This window comes from Paramisgurnus dabryanus, chromosome 22 (assembly GCF_030506205.2).
Source record: "Paramisgurnus dabryanus chromosome 22, PD_genome_1.1, whole genome shotgun sequence".
NCBI classification, from domain to species: domain Eukaryota; kingdom Metazoa; phylum Chordata; class Actinopteri; order Cypriniformes; family Cobitidae; genus Paramisgurnus; species Paramisgurnus dabryanus.
This window is the reverse complement of record NC_133358.1, coordinates 22101757-22123674: the sequence shown is the minus strand read 5'-3', so window position 1 is coordinate 22123674 and position 21918 is coordinate 22101757. Positions and strand designations below refer to the sequence as shown.

Genomic DNA, 21918 nt, shown 5'->3' with positions numbered 1-21918 from the left:
GCTTCAGCCAAATGGCTCACAGTTTGAATACCCATGCCCTAGACCAATGAGGCACCTGGAGGGCACACAAGGGCATCTACATGGGGTCCAAATCAAGCATCTATATTGGCATGGAAAAACACTAAAGCGTATCAGTTCTCAACTGCACATACAAACGCAGCCACTCAAGTGAAATGAATGGCAACTAAATGCACAAATTATGCTAAGAAACCGGCGTTAACGTAAAGCAACAAGCAAATATTTGTAGCTTCCTCCCTCCCCTTGCATTTTTATTGACCTCTACAAAACCATTATAGCATACAGTCCGACACCACGCAGGTCGACAGTGAAGAAAATGTATCACAATAAGACTAATCAGAGTAATTAGGGCTCTTGAGTCAAGCTGCGCTCCCCAACATGAAAAAAACACATTAATATTCGCAGACTCGAGTGAAGTGGATTAAAACCACGCAGCTGAAGCTTCACATGCTACTAATTCTAGTTGATTCAGCATTCGATTTCTTTTTCCTATTAAGAAGAAAGCTTTATTCATTCGTTTTATTAAACATTTTCTTATAGCTATTCTAGGACTGAGGTAGAGGAAAGCTGCACGTTATATGCTGGGGCTAATGCAGAGAGATTGTAATTATTGGTTCCCCCCAATTTCGAACAATACCCCACACCACCCAGCGGCGATGTGGAAGAAGAGAGGAAGGAATGAGAACATGTCACTGCTGTTTTGCTACACCCCACTGGCCTTTCAAAGTCTGGTCTCATTAAAGTCAAGTGCAGGTAGCCGGCAATCATGCCAAGGGGGTGGCATGAAAGGAACAAGAGATCAGCTAAATTGGTTAAAGCACAAAAGAGAACAGAAGCTCATGAGGAGGCAAATGAAATCAGAGCCAAAGGCCTGAGGAGCAGGCTGGCATGAACAGGCGTGGAAAGGTGCTGGTAGACTGCCCTCTAGTGGAAGAACATGGAAATAAGCAAGTTTATATTTACTTCAAATTACTGAGTTAGCAATATGAAAAAAATAAATTTGTATAGCTATTATTATATAACTGAACAATTATAAAAAAAATACACTTAAGGTATAGCATAAGACCAACACATAAGGTGTTTTCCAACTGCATTCAATAAAAACACATGATTTATATTTTATTTATGTGGTGTTCTGCATGCATCTAGAACTGGGCGTGCATATCTACATGTGCACTTTCAATATAATGCTGTGTATAAGTCACATACCTCTCTTCCTTTATGAGTGACCAGTGCAGCCAAGGGTTTGGCGTAAAAACGACTGAAGGAAAATCCCAGGCATCCATACATGCTGTTAGCTGTCAGCTTAAGGGCCTTCTGTCTAATATCATACTATAGGAGGAAATTCGGCATCAAGGCTTGTATGTATATAACCACTTACAGAAATAACATTGAATTCATATAGTGTTTATAAAGACACTAAGTGGACAAACTAATGGTGCTTTTCCATTGCATAGTACCCCACGGTTTGGGTCGGGTCAGCTTAATTTTGGGGGCTTTTCCACTGGGTATACTTTTTTTAGTACCACCTCGATTGGCGTTTTAAGCGACCCGTGCTGATACCAAAACATGACGCGAAAACACTGTAGATCACTGATTGGTCTGAGAGAATCGCCACTTCCAGCGTCATCGCTATAATGTAAAAGATTAGCTTTACCTTCATGCTAGCTTGCGCTGTCTCAAGCAAACATGTTGTTATCTGTGCTCTGCTATAAGTTCCCAAACTCCCTTTTAGGGATGAAAAACATCCACAGGTTGAGAATCAGGAACACCATAACAGTTTTTTCCAGACTTGCAGTCTGTGGCGGCATAGTCGCAACGCACATCGCATATATGCTTAAATGCTATTTAAAAGGAGGCTCAGCGGAGCGCGTCAACTGACGCCACCGGTGTTTGTACAGAAACGAATCATGTGAGGTAGTGATAAATGCGATGTGCAAACATCTATTTGTGGTGGCCAATTTTAATTTTGTGGCGGACTGAGAAATAACGTTAAATGAATGTTTGGGGATGTACTCAAACAACGCTCTCACTTGTATGATGTCACAGCAGTAGGCAGCACAAATGTAACGACATGCCTATAATCCCACCCACTCCGAAGTGTTACTAAACTCGATGGAAAAGCTAACCAAGCCAAAGTTAGGTGAGCGGACCTGACCCAAACCAAACCGCGGGGTACTATGCAATGAATAAGCACCAAAAGACTTGTGAGGTCTGGAATCACATCTGTTTACAGAGACATGCTTTGGCCTTGCATGTACCTGCATGTAAAGATCAGGGTTGAGGTCCTGTTGCTTCATCAGCTGTTTGACCTGTTTTCGGCGCTCCACCAGTTTTCGGATTTCTTTGGGAAGAATGCCCATCTCCAGACTTTGATCTGGCAACTCTGGAATCTCATCATCCTCCTCCTGAGAACATTTGACGAGATGCTCAAAAAAAATCAAAAAATTACAAGGATGTTAGATACTTAAGCAGACACACACGGTCACGCACCTGAGTTTTCTTGCTTGAGTTGGTAGCTCCCCTCTCTACAGTAGTGAAGCAAATGTTGAATTCTTGGATGATGGAAGGGTACAGACTGTTGAAGTCCAACAGTAGAATGAACTTGTCATAGAAACCTGAGGGTAGAAGACAGAACAGATGACATGGCAAGCACAAACATACAGGATGCCACCGAGATGTGTAAAGACATTGACTACACACCAACTTTCGGCTCCAACACCAGACCTCCGGCATATGCTGCCTTCTTCCTCCCTTTATTTGACTTGCTCTTTCCAGGATCAGCATCGTCATCTTCACCCTGAGAGCAAGAGAGAAAGGAAACAGCAAATAGGTTATGGCCAAATATGGTTTGACTATTCTAATAAATGAAATAAAGGCTTCCTACATGATCTTGTTGTGGCTTCTTGAAAAACAGCTTGTCTGGAACAATGAAGTTCTTCTCATGGAAAGCATGGAGCAGCAGGTACTCGTTCCTCTCGGACCGCCCACCCATCAAAGTGCGAGACTTTCCAGAATAAATACATTTATTATCAATAACGGGGTTAACATCAAGCTAAAATGTGGTAAGCGATAGGAATATACGTAGCTCACCATTACGTTACCAGCAATATTAGTGATCTGCAATGCTAAAGGAAGCACATTCAGCTCACACATGATTTGCAGAATCATCTTTGCATCCATCCAGGTAAGCTCCAAAAGGTAGAGAAGATGAGGGGAGTCACTGTGAATGTAAAAGGTCAAAGTTGGAGAAGACAGAAAATTTAAATTATTAAGTAGTATGGAGATAAATTATGGCAGGGTTTCACTCAGGTAACACAGCTAACCTGTAGAAGTTCCTGATGTTCTCTGGAGGCACCACCACCCTCTCCGTTTTCAGGATCTGGGCCACCAGCTCGGTCAAGTGATAACTTTTGCACCTGATCAGCTCTTTGGCAGAAATCTCAATGTCACACACCAAGCGCCCACAAGTGGCACTCTTTTCTGCAAACCCACTACGACCCTGAGATAAAACAAGTAATCAGTGCTTGCAGGAGGAAAGCATCATGTGATGCCATCAGGTATCACAAAAGTCTTCTCACCCCTAGCTTGGGCATGTTGGCTCTTCTTAGGCGGCCAATCTTGGACCAGTGTGGTACTTTGCACACGTTGATCCTCTGCAGAAGCACTTCCAGGTCAAACCCGAAGATGTCATGACCCTAAAACATTGGAATTGGAAGGAAGAAGAGGTGAAAAGCAGACAAAAAAGCAACACTTCTTCAATGCACCATGCCAGATATACTGCAATTACCACTAAAACATCTGGGTCAATCTTGTGCATCTTGGCCAAAAAAAAGCCTAAAAGTGCCCGCTCTGTGCCTGCTATCTCCACTATTCCATTCTGCATAAAACAAACAAACAAAAAAACAAGGGTTAATTGTGAACATTATCATTATTTCAGGCATACAACCTTAAAACAAAACAAACCACTACTGAACCAGTTATATAACAAGAATTACCTTTTTCCTGACTGCGTCTTGGAAGTCATACGGGAAGACACAGTCATTGGGTTTGCTCACCACTGTAAAGGGAAATAATAAATTATTTAATTAAGCAAGCTTAAATATTAAAACAGAAGCTATCTGGTATTGAGAACTCACCACAGAAATGGGTTTGGTAAGGTGGCCGTGGAGGAGCTTTGTCCAGGGGAAACGTATGATGAATAAGAGCAGCCAAGGAAACGATCTACCCAGAATGAGACAAAGTGAGGGTCTATTAATAAACTAACATAATTAAAACAAAACTTCACTGGATATTACATGAGTCATACTGCCATTCATAAGAAGAAATATGCTATTTGTTTTTTATCAGACACACAAGCAGGTATTTAAAGCCCAGAAATCTCTGTGGCAAACTATAAACCTTCAAACTTTATTTACTCCAAGGTAGGGCTGGGCGGTATATCGAGTTTTGGAAATATATCTGTATTCTTTCCCAGTGGAAACCGGGTGAGACAAAACAGTCTATGTCGGTATGATCTGATATGACACTCGTTTTTGGAAAAAAGCTTTGCCAAAAATGTACACTGAAGTCAGACGTAAGCTTTCTATCCTGCATGCTGTCCAGCTGTATCTTTTCAAACAGGGAGGAAAACCCTGTCTTTAAAATTTATTTTCAAAATTCGTTGTTTCAATAAACGTAAATGTGACATCTCATGAAGCTTTGACTTGCATGAAAAATTTATTTCACTTTGAAGAAAACCCAAGATATTTAGTTTATCGCCATTTATTCCAAATTTACAAAGATATACATTTTGGCCAATATCGCCCAGCCCTACTCCTAGGTCAGACAAAAATGCGTTTACCTCATTCTGGTGAGTCTTTGGATTTTGAACAGTCTTAAGGCTTATGGACATGATGACCAGGGGTGGGGGTGGCAGGTCTTTTACAACTGAGATCAGGTCACCTTTCTGTGCGATGGCCTCCACCTTACACCAGCTAACAGGCTGACCGCTCAACTCTATAGATGATGGAAAGAGCAAATATACAAAACGGCTACAGTATTTTGAAAAGGAGTTCAATAGTACAGATGAGGAAATCACATGGTGCGTATGCGAATTACGTACGAGGAGTCTTGACATCTAGCCAGCAGGGTCCATGTATCTTCCGGTTAAGCAGGAAGTGCTCCAAGCTGGAGGTGTTGGTACCAAACACGTGGGAAAATGTTGAGCCTTTCAGTTCAGCTGGCAATGGGGGCAGCTCAGCCTGAAGCAACACAACAACACATGCTTTTTTAATTATACATCCTGATATGCTCATAACAAGAAAATTTGCGACTATATAATGTGACTATGGCCTTTAGGTAAGGCATGTCTTCTTACAGAGTATTTGACTTCAAGGTACTCGCTCTGTGAAGGAACATCTGGGATTTCAAAGGCATAGTTTTTGGTCACTGGCTGTTGGATTAAAAGACATTTCATGAATGTGCATTTTAAAAACACAAAGCTGTATTCATAAACTTCAAGTATGGGTATCAATAATAATGACCTTGGACTTAAACTTCATGATTTTGAACTTCTCAGAAAGACTGTTGAACTCCTGATACACATCCATCATTCCGACTGGAGTGTCAGTCGTTTCACCGGTTGACAGATTTACTTTCTAATACACCCAAATAAAGAAATAAAGTCAGTAACTAAAAACACTTTTCTGTTGCAAGAACATATGCATTAAAAACACTAAATAACAACAAACACAAAAAACATACATGTTCTCTGGGTAGGAGATACATCGTCCTGTCGATGTTCCTAACAGCAACGCAACAGCTTACATGTGCTTTTGCTGATTCAATCCAAACCTTTCCAAACAGGTATACCACACCTACACAGGGAACCATCAAACTTCATTCATCAACTCTTATTACCTTTACTAAAACAAACAGCTAACATTTATCTTTGTACCTCAAAAGAAAATGTACAGCACCACCGATTGTGGTAGCTATATGTGTGCAACAATATTTTTATAGTAACCATGAAACCCTGTACATAGGTCTAAATAAGTGAAAATTAACTTAATAGAACTATTAGAGGAAAATAACTGAGTGGAAAGGATGCTGACCGGGTTGACTGTACTGGTCCTCAAAAGCATCTTGCCAGTAAAAGCGAAAAACCATATCCCCATCTGGTCCCTCTACTAGCGGTAATCGACTGGCATCTACTTGCACCTCGACCGGAGTTTGGATGGAGTCAGTCTCCTCCATCTTTTCCCATCCCATGCCACCAACCAGTTCAGACCTGAGGTGAGCAAACATTCAGATTTTGGTATCTTTAATCTGTCGTCCTTCTTTGCTAATATTTGTAGAGTTACATCAAACAAACTGTAAACGCAAAAACAGTACACTAATTCACAGGCCTTCATGTTGGCAACTTACATCAACATCTCATCTTTTGGCTCAGATTTCGGCTCTACTTTGAGACTGGGTGGGGACTCAGACTCCACCTTCACTTTCACTGGCTCCTCCTCCTCCACCATTTCTGCTTCCATGGGCTCATCAAAATCAATCTCATCAAACTCAACTGCTTCTTCTAATTGAAAATGTAAAATAATTAACAGTAATACTTTTAAAAGTGCAAATATTACTGTAATGAAGTCGGTTGGTTAAAGTCTACCTTTAGGTTCCTCTGTCTTGGGTTTCTTTATCTGCTGTGTGGCAGCTGGTTTACTGGAAGAAATGCGAGCAGCAGGTCTGGGTGAAGGCTCAGCTGGAGGAGCCCGCGTCACCACAGGCCTGGGCTTTGACATTTGAACTTCAGGTAACTCCTAATAGATGGGGAAAAAAAAGGTTAATACAATTTGTTACAAACACCATCTAACCTCTCACTAACCAGTAAGTAAACAAACTGTGACTTAAACAGACCTGACTGTAACTTCATGTTTTTATCAGAATAGATAAGTGTTTATTAATGATGAAAAAGAAAAGAAATACCTTTGGCACCTGTGGTTTAACTGAAAATGGATTCATAGGGGATCCCAGCATTTTCTTTTTCTTCAAGGTGATAACAGGTGGTGGGGTAAGCACAACTGATTTCTGAAATACATGACAATGATGTCCAGTTCAACATACAATGCCTGATAAACTAAAGCTTGCCAATGCAATGTCTACAGTATGTTTGATGTAAAAAGAGACAAAAGCCATAAAAACATTACCTCAGAGTGAAGATCCTGTAAAATATCTCCCAGCAGATCATCTTTGGACAAATCCACATCTTTCTACAATTAAAACATGGACAATTATACACACAACAGACATACTTTAAAATGCTTTCTTCTGCTGAGTGTGGTCAAAAAGAGACATGTATTGTATAAACTGCAGTGATAAAGTAACTTAGTGTTTCTTACTTCTACAGGCTTCTTCACATTGCTGTTCATGAACATGTTTTTAATGCTGTTGGGTTTACTGACGGACATTTTCTTGATGTTCTTCTTCGAGTCTCCTCCCTTCCCACCTGCTTTACCTGTTCACAAAGAGAAAGATACCTAAACGTAAGAAAACTTTAAAAGAATATAGTGCATTGTTTTTTATTGTTACCGCCAAAATCAGTATTTTACTAGATTAATTCTTCATTTTACGCAAAATCCGATATTCGCTGTGTTATCCTGACATCTTTTCTCCCTTTTTGAATGAATCCGCTTAACCACTAACAGCACACCATTCCACGCATTGTAAACAATAATGGCGATGCTTTAAATACACAAGGAATTTTAGTTTTCAACAAACAAACAAAAACAAAATAGAAATTTTGATTGCATTGATAAACCTATGGTGGTTTTCTGTGGCAGCAAAGAAACGCAAGTCAAATAATTTACGCGAGAGGCACTCGGGCGAAATAAAAATGCTGGCTGTTGCTTGTTCTCACACGACAGCATCAAGCTTCTGTCATGCTAACACATTGACCCCTGGGGATCTTATGAAAAACTTTCCATTATTTTACATTAAGTCAACGAAAATCGAGCAGGACCAAAACATTTTACAGCTGATCGCTGTCAAAAAAGTTTAACAACGACGTCCCAAGGATGACAGCAGCAATGCCAGTGTTCTTAATATGACAAAGTAAGTGTTTTGATTAATGCCTTTAATGTTTTTTTTTATCTATGTATACCACTAGTAAACTAAATTAATATAACATGGCAAAGATGAATGCACATTTATATATTGATTCAATAGATTTATAGCATTTTGAAAAAAAAAAACTAGTAATGGATTTATTGCATTTTGCGGAAAAAAAGATTCCGTTTTTATAATAAATCTTTGAAAATCAAATTATGGTTTGAATTTTTAATGTTATTATAACCTAAAGATGTTATGTGAATATTTGTAACAGAAAATTTTGGTTTTCATCTTGTCACTTTCTTGGTATAGAAAACATGTTTTACCGAAATTAGTCTAAATGGATTTATTGCATTTTGGAACCAAACTCTTCATATATTAAGAAATTTTAACTTTTGATTTAAACACCCTTGCAAATGTTTTGGATCTCTTGAATTTACCTTTAGAAGCCTTCTCTAGAGCGTCATCTGCCAAATCATCATCAAAGATCTCTCTTCCGTCCTCAACGTAACCAGTCCCATCTGACACAGATAACAGAAAAATTCAGCTGGTCATGAGATCTGAGCATATCCCCTCATTTAGGAAAGCATTACATAACATATAAAGTAACGGTGGATCAGCAGACTGACCGTCATCAATGATCCAGTCATCGTCCTGTCTCTCGCGTACTAATTTTGAGTACTGCTCCTCGTCCACCTCTTCATACACACTTGTGAACTCCTCCACCTGATCACAACACAATGTCAAAACAAGTGCACGCAACGAACGTGGGGGTTTGTCAACTTTCTGTGTATTCACAAGCGACATACCTCATATTTGACCTTTTCTCCCTTCTTGGCTCGCTTAAGCTGCTCCAGGGCCGACTTGCGTCCCACTTTCTCCTTTTTCTCTCGCCTGGAACGCGAGGTGGCAATGCCACATGTGTCAGATGCATCTACAGTGAAAGGATGAAATGGGGTTTAAACCAAAATACAAACATAGCTGGAGAGACACTCCAAGTTTTAACCACACAGGAAACAGTAGCATGATAGGCAGAGAACAACACCTTAAACGTAAGCTTAAGTACAAAGCTTAAGCATTAATACTGTTATCATTATAACAATGCCTTTAAAAGCAGCTCCTGGACATTGTTATTGAACTCGCCACATTTATTTAATAGTCCATAACAGTCCATAAAAGGACATCCTGCAGGTTAACAACAGGTGCACACAGGCAGTGTTACTAAATTGTAATATTTCAAGTATTAAACAATGAAATTACATACTAATTATTATTATGTTCTAGATAATAATATCCTTTATAAAGTGATGCAGACTTAGGCACATTTCTGTCATTGTCATGGTTGACATTTTATGTTTAAGTTACCAGTCAAAGAATGATGTAAATAAAGATTTAACGTTAACGTTACCTGATAGATAAATCGTCATGAACTCTTAATTATTTTGTAACTGTATCAGAAAACATGAAATAGTATATCGGCAATATAAGTAACTTATAGCCAACGGCGAAAGAGTGGCTCTGACTGAAAAGATTCAGTATTCTGCACGCTAATCACAGTATTTGAAGCGAGTAAAACCTACCACAATCTCCACCGTCCATGTCTTTATCTGAATTTGAAACAGGAGCCATTAATAATTTATTTTAAATATGCCGTGTGAGGTAGGATTTGCGTTTTCCTCTAGAAGCGCGGAACCAATACAACAGATTCCGCGCCAAAGCGTTTTCCCGGGGAAACACGAGCATCGGATATGACGTCTTGACTTTGGCCGTCCAATCATAACTAGCAAGCGTATGCGACTTCATATGTAACTGCGCAGCTTGTCGAAATATGACATCATAATACCGCGATTGCACAGTTTTCGAATAGCTCTCGCGATACTTTGATGTCTTATGCTGATCAATCTGGGCAGCGCCGCATGAGGTCGAACACGCCTGCTATGATCCAGAAGTGTTTACGTTGAACTGATATATGACTGATTAGTGTCATTTGTATTTTGAAAACAAACTTTTTACTGTAATTTTTTTAAAGAACTGGTGCTTTTCAGAAGATCCGTGGACTGCGTGTTCACAGATTAAAAATCTAATACAGACTTTTGGGATGGAAACTGTGTGCAGGATATCAAATATTATCAGAATTAATTTCATTTTAAAATGTACTCATGCATAATCAGACGTCCAAACCCTATCCTTTCTATGTAGGCTATGTGTTTGTGTCCTACATGTACCATTGAAATGCTGAATGTAATACAGCTTTAAAAATCGTGATCGGTTCTATGGAGTCGTAACTGTTGCTGTTGTAAGATTCAAAACTTGGACTGAATCTTTGAATCTTGTTTCGTTAAATCGCATCTCTTCTAAATATTAGGCAAGTACCATTTGGCATGTGACCATTTGTGAAATTAAAAAAGTGCGACTCTGGTGGGACTCGAACCCACAACCTTTGAATGACCCCATTCTTCAATCTAGAAGTCCAATGCGCTATCCATTGCGCCACAGAGCCGATGGGACGTCCTGTTATTGCGTCCGTACTCCTCGCAACAACGCCCTGACATGGGTGGTAATATTTTAGTTTTAATAAGTTCGAACTAATTTTATTTATATATATAAGTATATGCACAAAATCGCTTGATCAATATTTGTATTAATAACCAGTTTATTTTATTACTTTTGTTCTTCAGCGTCAGGGGAATTTTAACTTATCTTAGGGTCTTTTATTTTGAAATGACGTACTTCCGCTCATAGAAGCACATGTGAGAATACCACGCTGTTGCGTTACATTACGTGCAAAATGGCTTCTTGTAGTATAGAAGACGTGCTTGCTAAGGCTGAAAGAGACGAGGCCGAAAAGCTTAAGAGTATTACAGTCAACAAAGAGTTGGATCTTGAATTTGATCCAGGTAGCTTGCTTGCGTTTGATAAGAACCGGATAGATACCCGGGAATTTAAAGGAAATAATCGGGAGGAGTTTCTGCGCTCCCTGGCAAGAGACAACACGCAACTACTCATCAATGAGATATGGAAACTACCAACCGAGAGAGTTGAAGAAGTAATCGTGGCTAAGCTACCAGATCCAACTACTGCACTGCCCAGGCAGAAGCCTGCACCCAAACCAAAACCTCCTACAAAATGGGAACAGTTTGCCAAGCTGAAAGGCATTCAGAAGAAAAAGAAGACAAACTTGGTCTGGGACGAAGTTCACAAGGAATGGAAGAGACGATGGGGATACAAACGTGCCAAAGATGATACAAAGGAATGGTTGATAGAGGTACCAGAAAAAGCAGATCCCAATGAAGACCAGTTTGCAAAGAAAAATAAGGCTAAGAAGGAGAGGGTGGCGAGAAATGAATACAACAGACTCAAGAACATCGCCAGAGCTCAGAAGATCAAGGTGCCAGGCATGGGGCTCGCACCCACCCCTCATCAGTCAAAAGCAGAGCTGGCACAGGCTGTGAGTATTGCCAAGGTATCCACTGCCTCTGTGGGTAAATTTCAGGAGAACCTGCCCAAGGAGAAAACACCAAAGAACACAGGGAAAAAGAGAAAATTCCAACCTCTTATTGGTGACTTTGGTAGTGAGAAGCAAAAACAGCTGGATTTATTGAAACTAATGGACAGTAAAAACCCACGGCTCAACATCACTAAAGCAGTGAATAAGCAAATGAGGGAAGAGGACATGGAAGCGGCTCGGGACAGAAGGAAGGCATTTGGAAAGAAGGGACACAGAGGAAACATGGCTGGTAAAGGAAAAGGCAAGGCTGGTGGAAAGGGAAAAGGTCCCAAAGGAAAAGCTCCCAAGGGAAAAGGACGTAAACCACCTATGAAGCATGGAAAGCGCTAAAACCTACAACACTGTGGACTTAAAACTTATAAGATTTTTAAAATATTGTATGTGAGGTGCCATGTCAGATATGGCAGGTGTCTTTATTATATGACTAGGTGCCTTGGTCCTGGACTTTGATTCTGTACAATATGTTACAACAGATTGTTTTCTTTTCCTTTTTTTCATTTGAATATTCAAATAATAAAATGTACAATTGTCATTGTTGCAGTGCTGGGAAATAACAGAAAAATGGTGTTTCCCCAAATGTGACTTTACATCTTTGAAGTATTCTTCTTCATGTGATATTGCAATAAATTTAAAACATCAGCAGAATCATTTCTTATGTCATTTACTATTATTTGTTATGTTTTTGCAGGGCTCCAGACTAACTTTTTTCACTAGGAGCACAGTGGTGCCCAACTGAAAATTTTAGGGGCGAAACCAGAAAATTTAGGGGCACACACCGTAAATCAACATGCTAACCAAATATTCACATTTCTACTAATTTCCACTGTATAACTAATAAATACTTGATGATAGATGCAGAAATTACAATGTGCTGTTTTAAATTCAGTGTCACATTTTATTGTGCACTTTTGGAAAAAAAGGTCAAATTTACTGGTTGCACATGTGCGACAGGATGTAAAATTCAGTGGCACACTCTCAAATTTTAGGGGCAAAATGCCACCATTTGGGGGCAGTCTGGAGCCCTGTTTTGTATATTTAGTATTTAAGCCACTACGGGACGGTTTCCCGGACAGGGATTAGACTAGTCCTAGACTAAAATAAATGTAAGAGCTGTCAAAACTGAAAACAACTTGTACTGACATATCTTAAAATACATCAGTTCCCTTTGTTTTGCCTCAAAATGCACACAAGTAATGCTTTTAGTATGGCATGGTTGTTAAAACTAGTACTATTTCCTAATTTAACTAAGGTCTAGTTTTGGCTTAAGCTTATCCCTGTCCGGGAAACCACCCCTACATGTTTAAGTTAAACACCTGTTGTTTCACAACAAGGAAGAAATTGACATATGTTTTCCAAAAATACATGCTGCACCAATTTTCTGGTTTGCATAAACTGTTCAAAAATGACAAAACTGTTAAATAATATGTCATTTATAAGGAACTAAACTAATGATCCAAGTACAAGAATGTGACTCAAGGCAGCCACCTAGATGTGTATTGGTGTATGACATCCACATGGCTGTCCAATAATTGTCACCAAAATCTGAATAATGGAATAATAATGCTTGCTGTCTTTATTAGTTTGACTTGATTGCTGTTAAAATTAAATAAGTCTCTAAAAACTTGATTTGTGATCACTTTATATAAAGACCAAAATAATTAGATGGCCTTAACTCTACCCAATCCATCCATCGTAAAACAAGACCATATGCTCAAAATATTGATGTGTCTGCGGAGTTGGCGCATCTTTCTATACAAATTAATATCTTGATTTTCACTCAATTGATGGATGGTGTTTGACCACTGACATCAACTCAGATCAACTGGGGAGGAGAAATGCCCATCTGTTGACTGGCTTGTAAAACTATTAGTCGAACAATAATCCCTACACCACGCCAATCGACAGAATTTAGGGCACCATTTATGTCAAAATCAATTAGTGCTGGTGATTTGAGAATGCAGGGTATGTATGGTAATTATATTATCCCTATATTTATAAGATAAGAGGAAATGGGCCATTTATATTGCTGTATTAAATTTGTAAATTGTAACATTTTAATGCATGTGTGATCATTTCAGATTTAGGCTATTTCAAAGTACAAAATATGCAGGTTGATTTTGAATTGCAAGCTTTTAAAGGGATAGTCCACCCAAAAATGAAAATTCTGTCATCACCTTTTGTGGACCCTATTCACTTCCATAGTAGGAAAAAGAATACTATGGAAGTACATGGGGTCCATGAATGGTTTGGTTCAAACATTTCTCAAAATATCTTCCTTTGTGTTCATCAGAACAATGAAATTTATACAGGTTTGTAACAATATTAGAGTGAGTTAATTATGACAGAATTTTTATTTTTGGGTGAACTATCCCTTTAATCTATCTTACATGTAATTCACAATCTAACCACTAGATGGTGGTAACACACAGCCACTTTCCTTTGGCCTCCTTTGCTGATGGAGAGTTATCTTCTTCCACCCTGAAGCTATTTTGGGGATTTTCGCCTGGATTTGGCCTACCCAATTTCAAAAGCTTCCCATACCCACATGCAGAGGTTTACATACAAAAGTTTGGTATCATTTTACAGGAAACCCTTTGAAATTACATAAAACACTGTTAAAAGTGCTAAACTTGGTTGTATGTGATGTCAGGCCTCTAATAAACACAAAAATAAATAGGCGCTTTTTATGTTTTTTTTCTAAAGTTTTTATTTGAAAGTATATAACTCTGGTCCTGGGTATCTCAGGTCCCTGCAGACAGTTTTGTTTGATTCCAGCAATTGTCAGCTTACAGAGGAAAAAGGAATTTTTTCTCTATCATAATCTATGCAAAAGTTATTTTACTCCAACTGATGGGAGGAATAATACGCTTATGGTGTACAATTTCTGCCAAAAAACATTTGAAGTGCTCCCATAACCACATACAGTGGAATAAATGCAATTTCTTTATATCATTTTAAAGAAAACCCTTTGAAGTTACATAAAAAGCTGCTGTTTGTGACAAATATTGTTATTTATGTTGTTTTTCATATGATGAAACACCAAATTTTATTTTTTATGTTGTAAACACTGTCTTTGATAGTGTATAACTCTGGTTCTGGGTGCTCTAGCAGACTGCAGACAGTTCTGGTTGTTAGCAGCAGCAGACAGTAAACACCCAAAAAAAGAATGAACTCTTTATCATGTCGCATTCAAAAGATATTCTTATTTTACTAAAGGGTGCGGAAATACATTTTTCATAAAAATATTAATTTTTTGTTTTGCACATATAATAAAAAGCTAGGGATTAATTATGCAAACAACCAAAGAAAATGCTGTGAATGGACTCATTGTTTAGAGTAGGACCTAAAATAAAAGATGGTGTATCATTTGTGGCTATATGTGCTATCTGAGGCAGTTCACACTCAAGTTTCACATATGTTTACAAAAGACCATTTTTTACCTTATTATTCATTCGATGATTGTTGGATATGTGTTGATATTAGAACAAAAATAACGCTGTAGCCTTATTCCTGAGAGTGAGAGCGTTCATTTGATATAAGACTTGCCCATGTTTGTCATTTTTGAAAAATATGAAATATGTGAATATTATATGATATCAAAAAATATTGGGGGGGTGATAGTGTAAATTAAGTGTAAATAACTTTCTTACAGTAAAAGGTATGTCAAAGTGATGCATATCTGCAGAAAGTAGAGACTCTAAGCTTTCAAACAGTATCTCATATGTGTTACTGGGGTCCATGACGGAGCATTAAAGATTAAAAGAATCTTTTATATTAAGTCAAAATACGAAATTTTGGACCCGGGACAGGGTCCTCAGGGTTGAAGAGGTTATGTCATTTAGAGGGCTCCAGACTGCCACCAAATGGTGGCATTTTGCCACCAAAATTTGAGAGTGTGCCACTGAATTTTACATCCAGTCGCACATGTGCGACCAGTAAATTTGACCTTTTTTTTGTGATGTGACACTAAATTTAAAACAGCACATTGTAATTTCTTCATCTGTGATCAAAGTATTTATTAGTAATACAGTGGAAATTAGTAGAAATGTGAATATTTGGTTAGCATGTTGATTTACGGTATGTGCCCCTAAATTTTCTGGTTGCGCCCCTAAAATTTTCATTTGGGGGCCATGTGTGCTCCTAGTGAAAAAAGTTAGTCTGGAGCCCTGATTTACTTTATCTAAGCACGAGGAAGGTACTATGGGGAAGAAATATAAGGTCCTATGTGTGCCTGCAGAATATCCCATGTGCTCCACATAGACACATATATTTGCACAAATGACAAACTTAGCAAGGCAATTAACTTATCCCATGTGTGCTCCACAGGGATATAATTGCACAAACAGTGACACAAAAGCCTTATCAGTTAAAAACATATTTATAAATAAAAAAAGGTATGATCATAATCTTTATAAGTACTTTGTACTTGCATAGGCTATGTTTTAAACAAAAAGAAAAGTGGTGCATCTGAGGACAGTGTAAGGATGGATCTGGTTTGTTTTTCTTTGTGACATGTTAAGCTTTTGTTTATATCCCCAGAGGGATGAGCTCACTCATAATGGCAGAGGCTTTGGTTCAGTGCAGGCTGGGAGTATACTGATCCTGGGGGAGGGCGCCGGGTGAGTATGCCATCATACATAATGAGTCTGCAAATTACAGATCTTTACGCCCGCCTTCCCCCACTAACACACATATGGGCAGCTGCTCAACCTCTCAGTATACACTCCCCAAACAGGTGGCTCATCTCGTAGCTCATTAGCTTACAATGCACACCCATAGCACACCAGCACTGATCAATTCTTGGTCTGCTTGCACAATGCATTCTCCCAAAGGACTTGCAGAGTTTTGTTTGTATGCATTACAGTGGCCCCAAAATGTGCCGACTTAAGTCAATTTAAAATATGTATGTTTCATTGCATAGATTGACAAAAAAGCTAACTTGGAGGTATCTGCAAACAGATGATTATAGACCTTTTCGGTTATTTTTAACTAGAAATGCACAGATGTATTGACCAATAGTCCGTATCGGCAGATAAAAGCAATTTTTCACACTATAAGCTGATAGTTTAAAAAAAGCCGATAGTCATGGCCGATCCTCAAAAGAGAACAGGTAAATGCAATGAATTTGAGCTCTCTGTATAGAAAATGTAAAGAAACACCACTAGCTTAATGTTCAATACTTTTTTACAGTCTATGGTTCAATATTAATGGTCATTATAATTTATATGAATAAATATCATTCAGAAAAGGAAATCTTCAGAATTTAGTTAATGCAAATTAATATAATCACCAAACGTTTGGTATCGGCAGATAGCAGTCTAAATAATCGGTATCGGGGGAAAACTTTTATATCGGTGCATCTCTAATTTTTTGTCAAATGGTCCGAAGATAATTTTAATGGATGTATGAAGTTCACATGTGTCCTATCACAGATATAGTTTATTATATTAAGTTTTAAATCTAATGTTTAAATCATTTTAAAAGAAAAATATATGGGGAGTCGACTCACCAAAGCTCCAAAAGGATCAACACATTTTTGAATAATAGACATTTTTTTGATTTTGGAGATTTGTTGTGCCGACATTACATATATTATTCTAATATGTTTTTTTTTTTTTTTTTTTTTTTTTTGTTAAGCACCCACTTTAAGTCAATGTGCCTGCTTTTTTGTAAAACACTTTAAAAAACACTGAGTATGGGGTTCCACAAATCTGACAACAAAAAGTGTCCAAATACAATTTTTTCAAATTTTAACACAACTTTTTATTAAATGCTTTGCTTGCTTATTATTTTGCTTCATATGTTTTTTGTTTTTAAATAAAGGTTTGAGATGATAATTAGTTAACCAAAACTGAATTTCTTAGTATTTTCTTTAATGTTTTCCAATACAAATATCTCCAAAAAAAGTGAGATACATTTACTTGATAAGCAACATTATCTACACATTAAGTTTTATTTAAGTAAGTTTATGCTTAAATCAAGAAAAAAATCTGCCAGTGGGGTAAGAAAAATAAACTTGCATTTAGTTTTACCTCTTTATTACACCCTAAAAAAATTGTGTTATTTTCAACCCAGCGTTGGGTCAAAAAGGGACAAACTCAACCGATAGGGTTGTAATATAATCTAAGATGAGTTGTTTAAACTAAAAATGCTGGATTAATTAAACCCAATGGCAGGAAAATAACCCAGCATAGAGTGTAATTTTTCACTCAAGTGTATTTTTCTTAACTCAAATACTAAATAAGAAACCTATTTTTGCTTTAAAGATGTTTCTACTTTTCTCTGGCTTAAGTGTCAAAATATGTCACTGTATTAATTTTAGCATAAAATAAGCAGGATATTCAAAAATCTTTGCTGCCTTAAATTTTTAAGTTTATTCAACTCCGATTTACAAGTCATTTCAACGTTCAATTGTTTATCTTGACAAGAGATGAGTTGCTACAACTTAAATGAAGTAGACTTATTTTAACTATATTTTATTAGTTATAACAACTTATAGTCAAGGTAAAATAATAGTAAGTTAAAGTGACTTGTAAATCTGAGTTGATTAAACTAAATGAAAAAATTAAGGAAGCAAAGAATTTACACAATTATGTCAAATCAACATATATTTTTATGTAACTTTAACTTAACAAATTAAGTTAAACAATTTCAAATCTTAAAATAGTAGGTTGAATTGACTTGCAAAACCAAGTTGTTATTGATATCTCAACACAGCCTTTTAAGTTCAACTGAAGCCCTTTCCATGACCTTTGTCTTTATTAACCGGTAAGAAACGGTGCCAGCACAATTTCACACTTTTCACTTCTTTAATGCCAGTGTGAATTTCTGGGTGGCGATTTTGGGGGCTACTGTGCTCTTGTAGTCAAGGTGTGGATGATTAAACTATGCCATGGTCATTTGTTTGGTGACAGTCCCTTCTACACAAATCATAGAGCTGTGCTGAACAGCCTGTCACTTGTCTCATTTTGTCAAAGCGTCGGAATCTGGGTCATCATGAATAAACAGGCCTTTGTGCTTGTTGTTTCCTTTTTGTGTCCTCCAGCAGTGGTAGGCTACACATCCCCCAGGGGGAGTACAGAGGGGAGGGTGCCTTCCTGGCACTCAGATGAGAGGCCAAGCCTCTGACTGCTGCACACAGTTCTGCCAACTTACTCATCCAAGCTCTGTAGGAAAACCCAGGGGCCACCAATGGGGCTTTTGAGGTCTATTGAATGACTCTTACCTACAGGGCTGTACAGAGGCTGTATAGAGAAGTAATATAGCTGTATGCTTTACAATAACTTCATCCCTGTAATATTTCATTTCTGTTGGTTCAACATAAAAAAGTAAGATACCTGGTTGCCTTAGAATTTTGAGTTCATTCAACTTAGAAATTATTAGTTGATACAACAATTTTCACTCAACCTTTTTGAGTTAAAATTTTTAAGTTGTATTTTTTCACAAAAAATAAATAAAAAAATATTATTAACAGTGTATAGTATTACTGTATGGACTAGTAATGAATGTCCATATTTGATCCAACCATGAGTTCAATCAACCTTGCATGAGTAAATTTACTCCAAACGATTAGTCATGTTTAAATTTGACTCAACTATGGGTTAAAACAGCACAAGGTTTTTGAGTGTAAATGTACTCTAGATTTAGCCTTTTGTATATATTTGATCGTTTCGGGGATTGTTTATACATCTGCAACATTTTTTAGGTAAACTGTTACCCTGGCGTATGAAGGACTTTTGTCCTATTGTATTTAACCACTTAAAATGGAATGTAAATAAGACATATGAGCATTACCCTTAAGGTTATACATGCACCATTTAGGTACAAATATGTATACATTTGGTACCAGTATGTACCTAAGGTACTAATATGAACTCTTTAGGTGCAAAGCTGTACTTTTTGAAAGGGTACTGCCCCAATGACAGCTGGGATGCATATTTTGACATTTTTTTTAGACAGTGAATGTAGATATATTGTTTCATATATTGTCTACAATACATTTCCTATTCTTAAAGTCAAATATGCACTTTAACCTCTTCAACCCTGAGGACCCTGTCCCGGGTCCAAAATTTCGTATTTTGACTTAATATAAAATGTTCTTTTAATCTTTAATGGTCCGTCATGGACACCAGTAACACATATGAGATACTGTTTGAAAGCTTGGAGTCTCTTCTTTCTGCAGATATGCATCACTTTGACATATCTTTTACTGTAAGAAAGTTATTTACACTTAATTTACACCATCACCCCCCCCCCAATATTTTTTAATATCATTTAATATTCACATATTTCATATTTTTCAAATATGACAAACATGGGCAAGTGTTATATCAAATGAAAGCTCTCATTCTCAGGAATAAGGCTACAGCGTTATTTGTGATCTATTATCAACACATATCCAACAATCGTTGAATGAATAATAAGGTAAAAAATAGTCTTTTGTAAATTTATGGGAAACTTGAGCGTGAGCTGCCTCAGATAGCACAGATAGCCACAAATGATACACCATCTTTTATCTTAGGTCCTACTCTAAACAATGAGTCCATTCACAGCATTTTATTTGGTTGTGTTCATTAATAATCCCTTGCTATTTATTATATGTGCAAAACAAAAAATTAATATTTATATGAAAAATGTATTTTCACACCCTTCAGTAAAATGAGAATATCTTTTGAATGCGACATGCTAAAGAGTTTTTTTGGGTGTTTACTGTCTGCTGCTGCTAACAACCAGAACTGTCTGCAGTCTGCTAGAGCACACAGAACCAGAGTTATACACTATCAAAGACAGTGTTTACAACATAAAAAAGAAAATTTGGTGTTTCATCATATGAAAAACAACAAGAAAATTTGTCACAAACAGCAGCTTTTTATGTAACTTCAAAGGGTTTTCTTTAAAATGATTTAAAGAAATTGCATTTATTCCACTGTATGTGGTTATGGGGACACTTCAAATGTTTTTAGGCAGAAATTGTATACAAAAAGGGTATTAATCCTCCCATCAGTTGGAGTAAAATAACTTTTGCATAGATTATGATAGAGAAAAAATTCATTTTTCTTCTGTAAGCTGACAACTGCTGGAATCAAACAAAACTGTCTGCAGTTAGCTGAGGCACCCAGGGCCAGAGTTGTACACTTTCAAATAAAAACTTTAGAAAAAAACCACCAAAAAGCGCCTATTTATTTTTGTATTTATTAGAGGACTAACAACAAATACAACCATGTTTAGCACTTTCAACAGTGTTTTATGTAATTTCAAAGGGTTTCCTGTAAAATGATATCAAACTTTTGTATGTAAACCTCTGCATGTGGGTATGAGAAGCTTTTGAAATTGGGTAGGCCAAATCCAGGCGAAAATCCCCAAAATATCTTCAGGAAAAAACTTGTTGCTCAATGTTTGTTCAGTAAACATCTCAAATTTGTCATCTGAAAATATACTGTACATCAAACACTGAAAAAAATTATTCATTCAATAAACTCAATTTTTTAAGGTAAGTGGTTGCAATCAATTTATTTAAGCTACATTTTTTTTTAAAAATGTACATTTTAATTTTTTTATTTAACACTTAAAAAACTTTTGTTTAAATGTGGCTTAAATAAATTGATTGCAACCACTTACCTTAAAAAAAACGGAATTGAATTAAACATTTTTTTCAGTGAATCTAAATATATCAAGTAATATAGTCAGTGGCATCATACACCCAAATAGCAATTATCTTCTTACAGGTCAGTCTGGCTTCTTCTCTGGAACAGACATCCAACACAATCTTTCCACTTCAGTCTCCATTCATACGCATTAAAAGATTAACTTTTTGCTACCGTTTCCTTTGAATCAGCTCAAGTGACTTATCTCATATTTTAGGTTAATAAGGTGCCTCGGCCATCTGCTAAGCCCATCTTACTGCTCACAGTAAGTACACTTTCTCCTGGCCCCTAATTCAAGGCTCTTATAAACATTCATTAGCACTAATCCACTGATGGGGCGACTGTTGATGTCACATCATTGTTCGACCCATTTATCTACTTGTGGGCTCTAAAAAATTGCAAGACTAAAAATTAAGATGACATGGTGAGTTCATCTCACGGCACCTGCTCACCAGAGCTCACCTTGGGGAACAGCTGGTGTTGTGATTGTCAGGTCAAAAGAATGAAATGGGTACAGAAAGACTACCACACCCACAAGAACAAGGTGTCCAAATTCACGACCACTATAACCAGGTGCCTCTTCCAAAAAAGCTAAATCCCCACATTGGGTTTCATTATCAGATAGCAGCTCTATTAAAACATAACATATGTGAAGCACAACTC

The 21918-nt window shown here is 37.3% G+C and overlaps 2 protein-coding genes and 1 non-coding gene across 3 annotated transcripts in view; 1 reads left to right on the top strand and 2 right to left on the bottom strand.

The window, feature by feature from the left end:
• Window positions 1-9832, bottom strand: part of pola1 (polymerase (DNA directed), alpha 1) — a 56139-nt gene extending 46307 nt beyond the window's left edge. Inside the window, exons 1-26 of the mRNA XM_065258266.1 lie at window positions 9684-9832; window positions 8913-9037; window positions 8733-8829; window positions 8544-8624; window positions 7395-7510; window positions 7203-7265; window positions 6982-7083; window positions 6665-6815; window positions 6427-6580; window positions 6114-6289; window positions 5764-5876; window positions 5544-5657; window positions 5378-5452; window positions 5123-5261; window positions 4862-5016; window positions 4158-4242; window positions 4017-4078; window positions 3809-3898; window positions 3600-3716; window positions 3345-3520; window positions 3112-3241; window positions 2906-3025; window positions 2722-2818; window positions 2512-2636; window positions 2280-2426; window positions 1228-1350 (exon numbers count right to left, since the gene is read on the bottom strand). Of these exons, the coding sequence (XP_065114338.1) occupies window positions 1228-1350; window positions 2280-2426; window positions 2512-2636; window positions 2722-2818; window positions 2906-3025; window positions 3112-3241; window positions 3345-3520; window positions 3600-3716; window positions 3809-3898; window positions 4017-4078; window positions 4158-4242; window positions 4862-5016; window positions 5123-5261; window positions 5378-5452; window positions 5544-5657; window positions 5764-5876; window positions 6114-6289; window positions 6427-6580; window positions 6665-6815; window positions 6982-7083; window positions 7203-7265; window positions 7395-7510; window positions 8544-8624; window positions 8733-8829; window positions 8913-9037; window positions 9684-9732 (2982 nt within the window). The 5' untranslated portion in view covers window positions 9733-9832. The remainder of the gene's footprint in view (window positions 1-1227; window positions 1351-2279; window positions 2427-2511; window positions 2637-2721; window positions 2819-2905; window positions 3026-3111; window positions 3242-3344; window positions 3521-3599; window positions 3717-3808; window positions 3899-4016; window positions 4079-4157; window positions 4243-4861; window positions 5017-5122; window positions 5262-5377; window positions 5453-5543; window positions 5658-5763; window positions 5877-6113; window positions 6290-6426; window positions 6581-6664; window positions 6816-6981; window positions 7084-7202; window positions 7266-7394; window positions 7511-8543; window positions 8625-8732; window positions 8830-8912; window positions 9038-9683) is intronic.
• A 681-nt stretch (window positions 9833-10513) lies between these two features.
• trnar-ucu (transfer RNA arginine (anticodon UCU)) lies at window positions 10514-10603 on the bottom strand. The gene is given in 2 exon segments: window positions 10514-10549; window positions 10567-10603. It is a non-coding gene; the product is annotated as a tRNA-Arg (tRNA).
• Window positions 10604-10839: 236 nt separating this feature from the next.
• On the top strand, window positions 10840-12256 carry rrs1 (ribosome biogenesis regulator 1 homolog). The gene has a single exon (XM_065258265.2). The coding sequence runs from the start codon at window positions 10892-10894 to the stop codon at window positions 11939-11941; it is 1050 nt and encodes a 349-aa protein (XP_065114337.1). The 5' UTR covers window positions 10840-10891; the 3' UTR covers window positions 11942-12256.
• The last annotated feature ends 9662 nt before the right edge of the window (window positions 12257-21918 follow it).

Bases quoted from the DNA above. Each gene is read 5' to 3' on its own strand.
- rrs1 (XM_065258265.2), top strand. From the start codon at position 10,892: ATGGCTTCTTGTAGTATAGAAGACGTGCTTGCTAAGGCTGAAAGAGAC.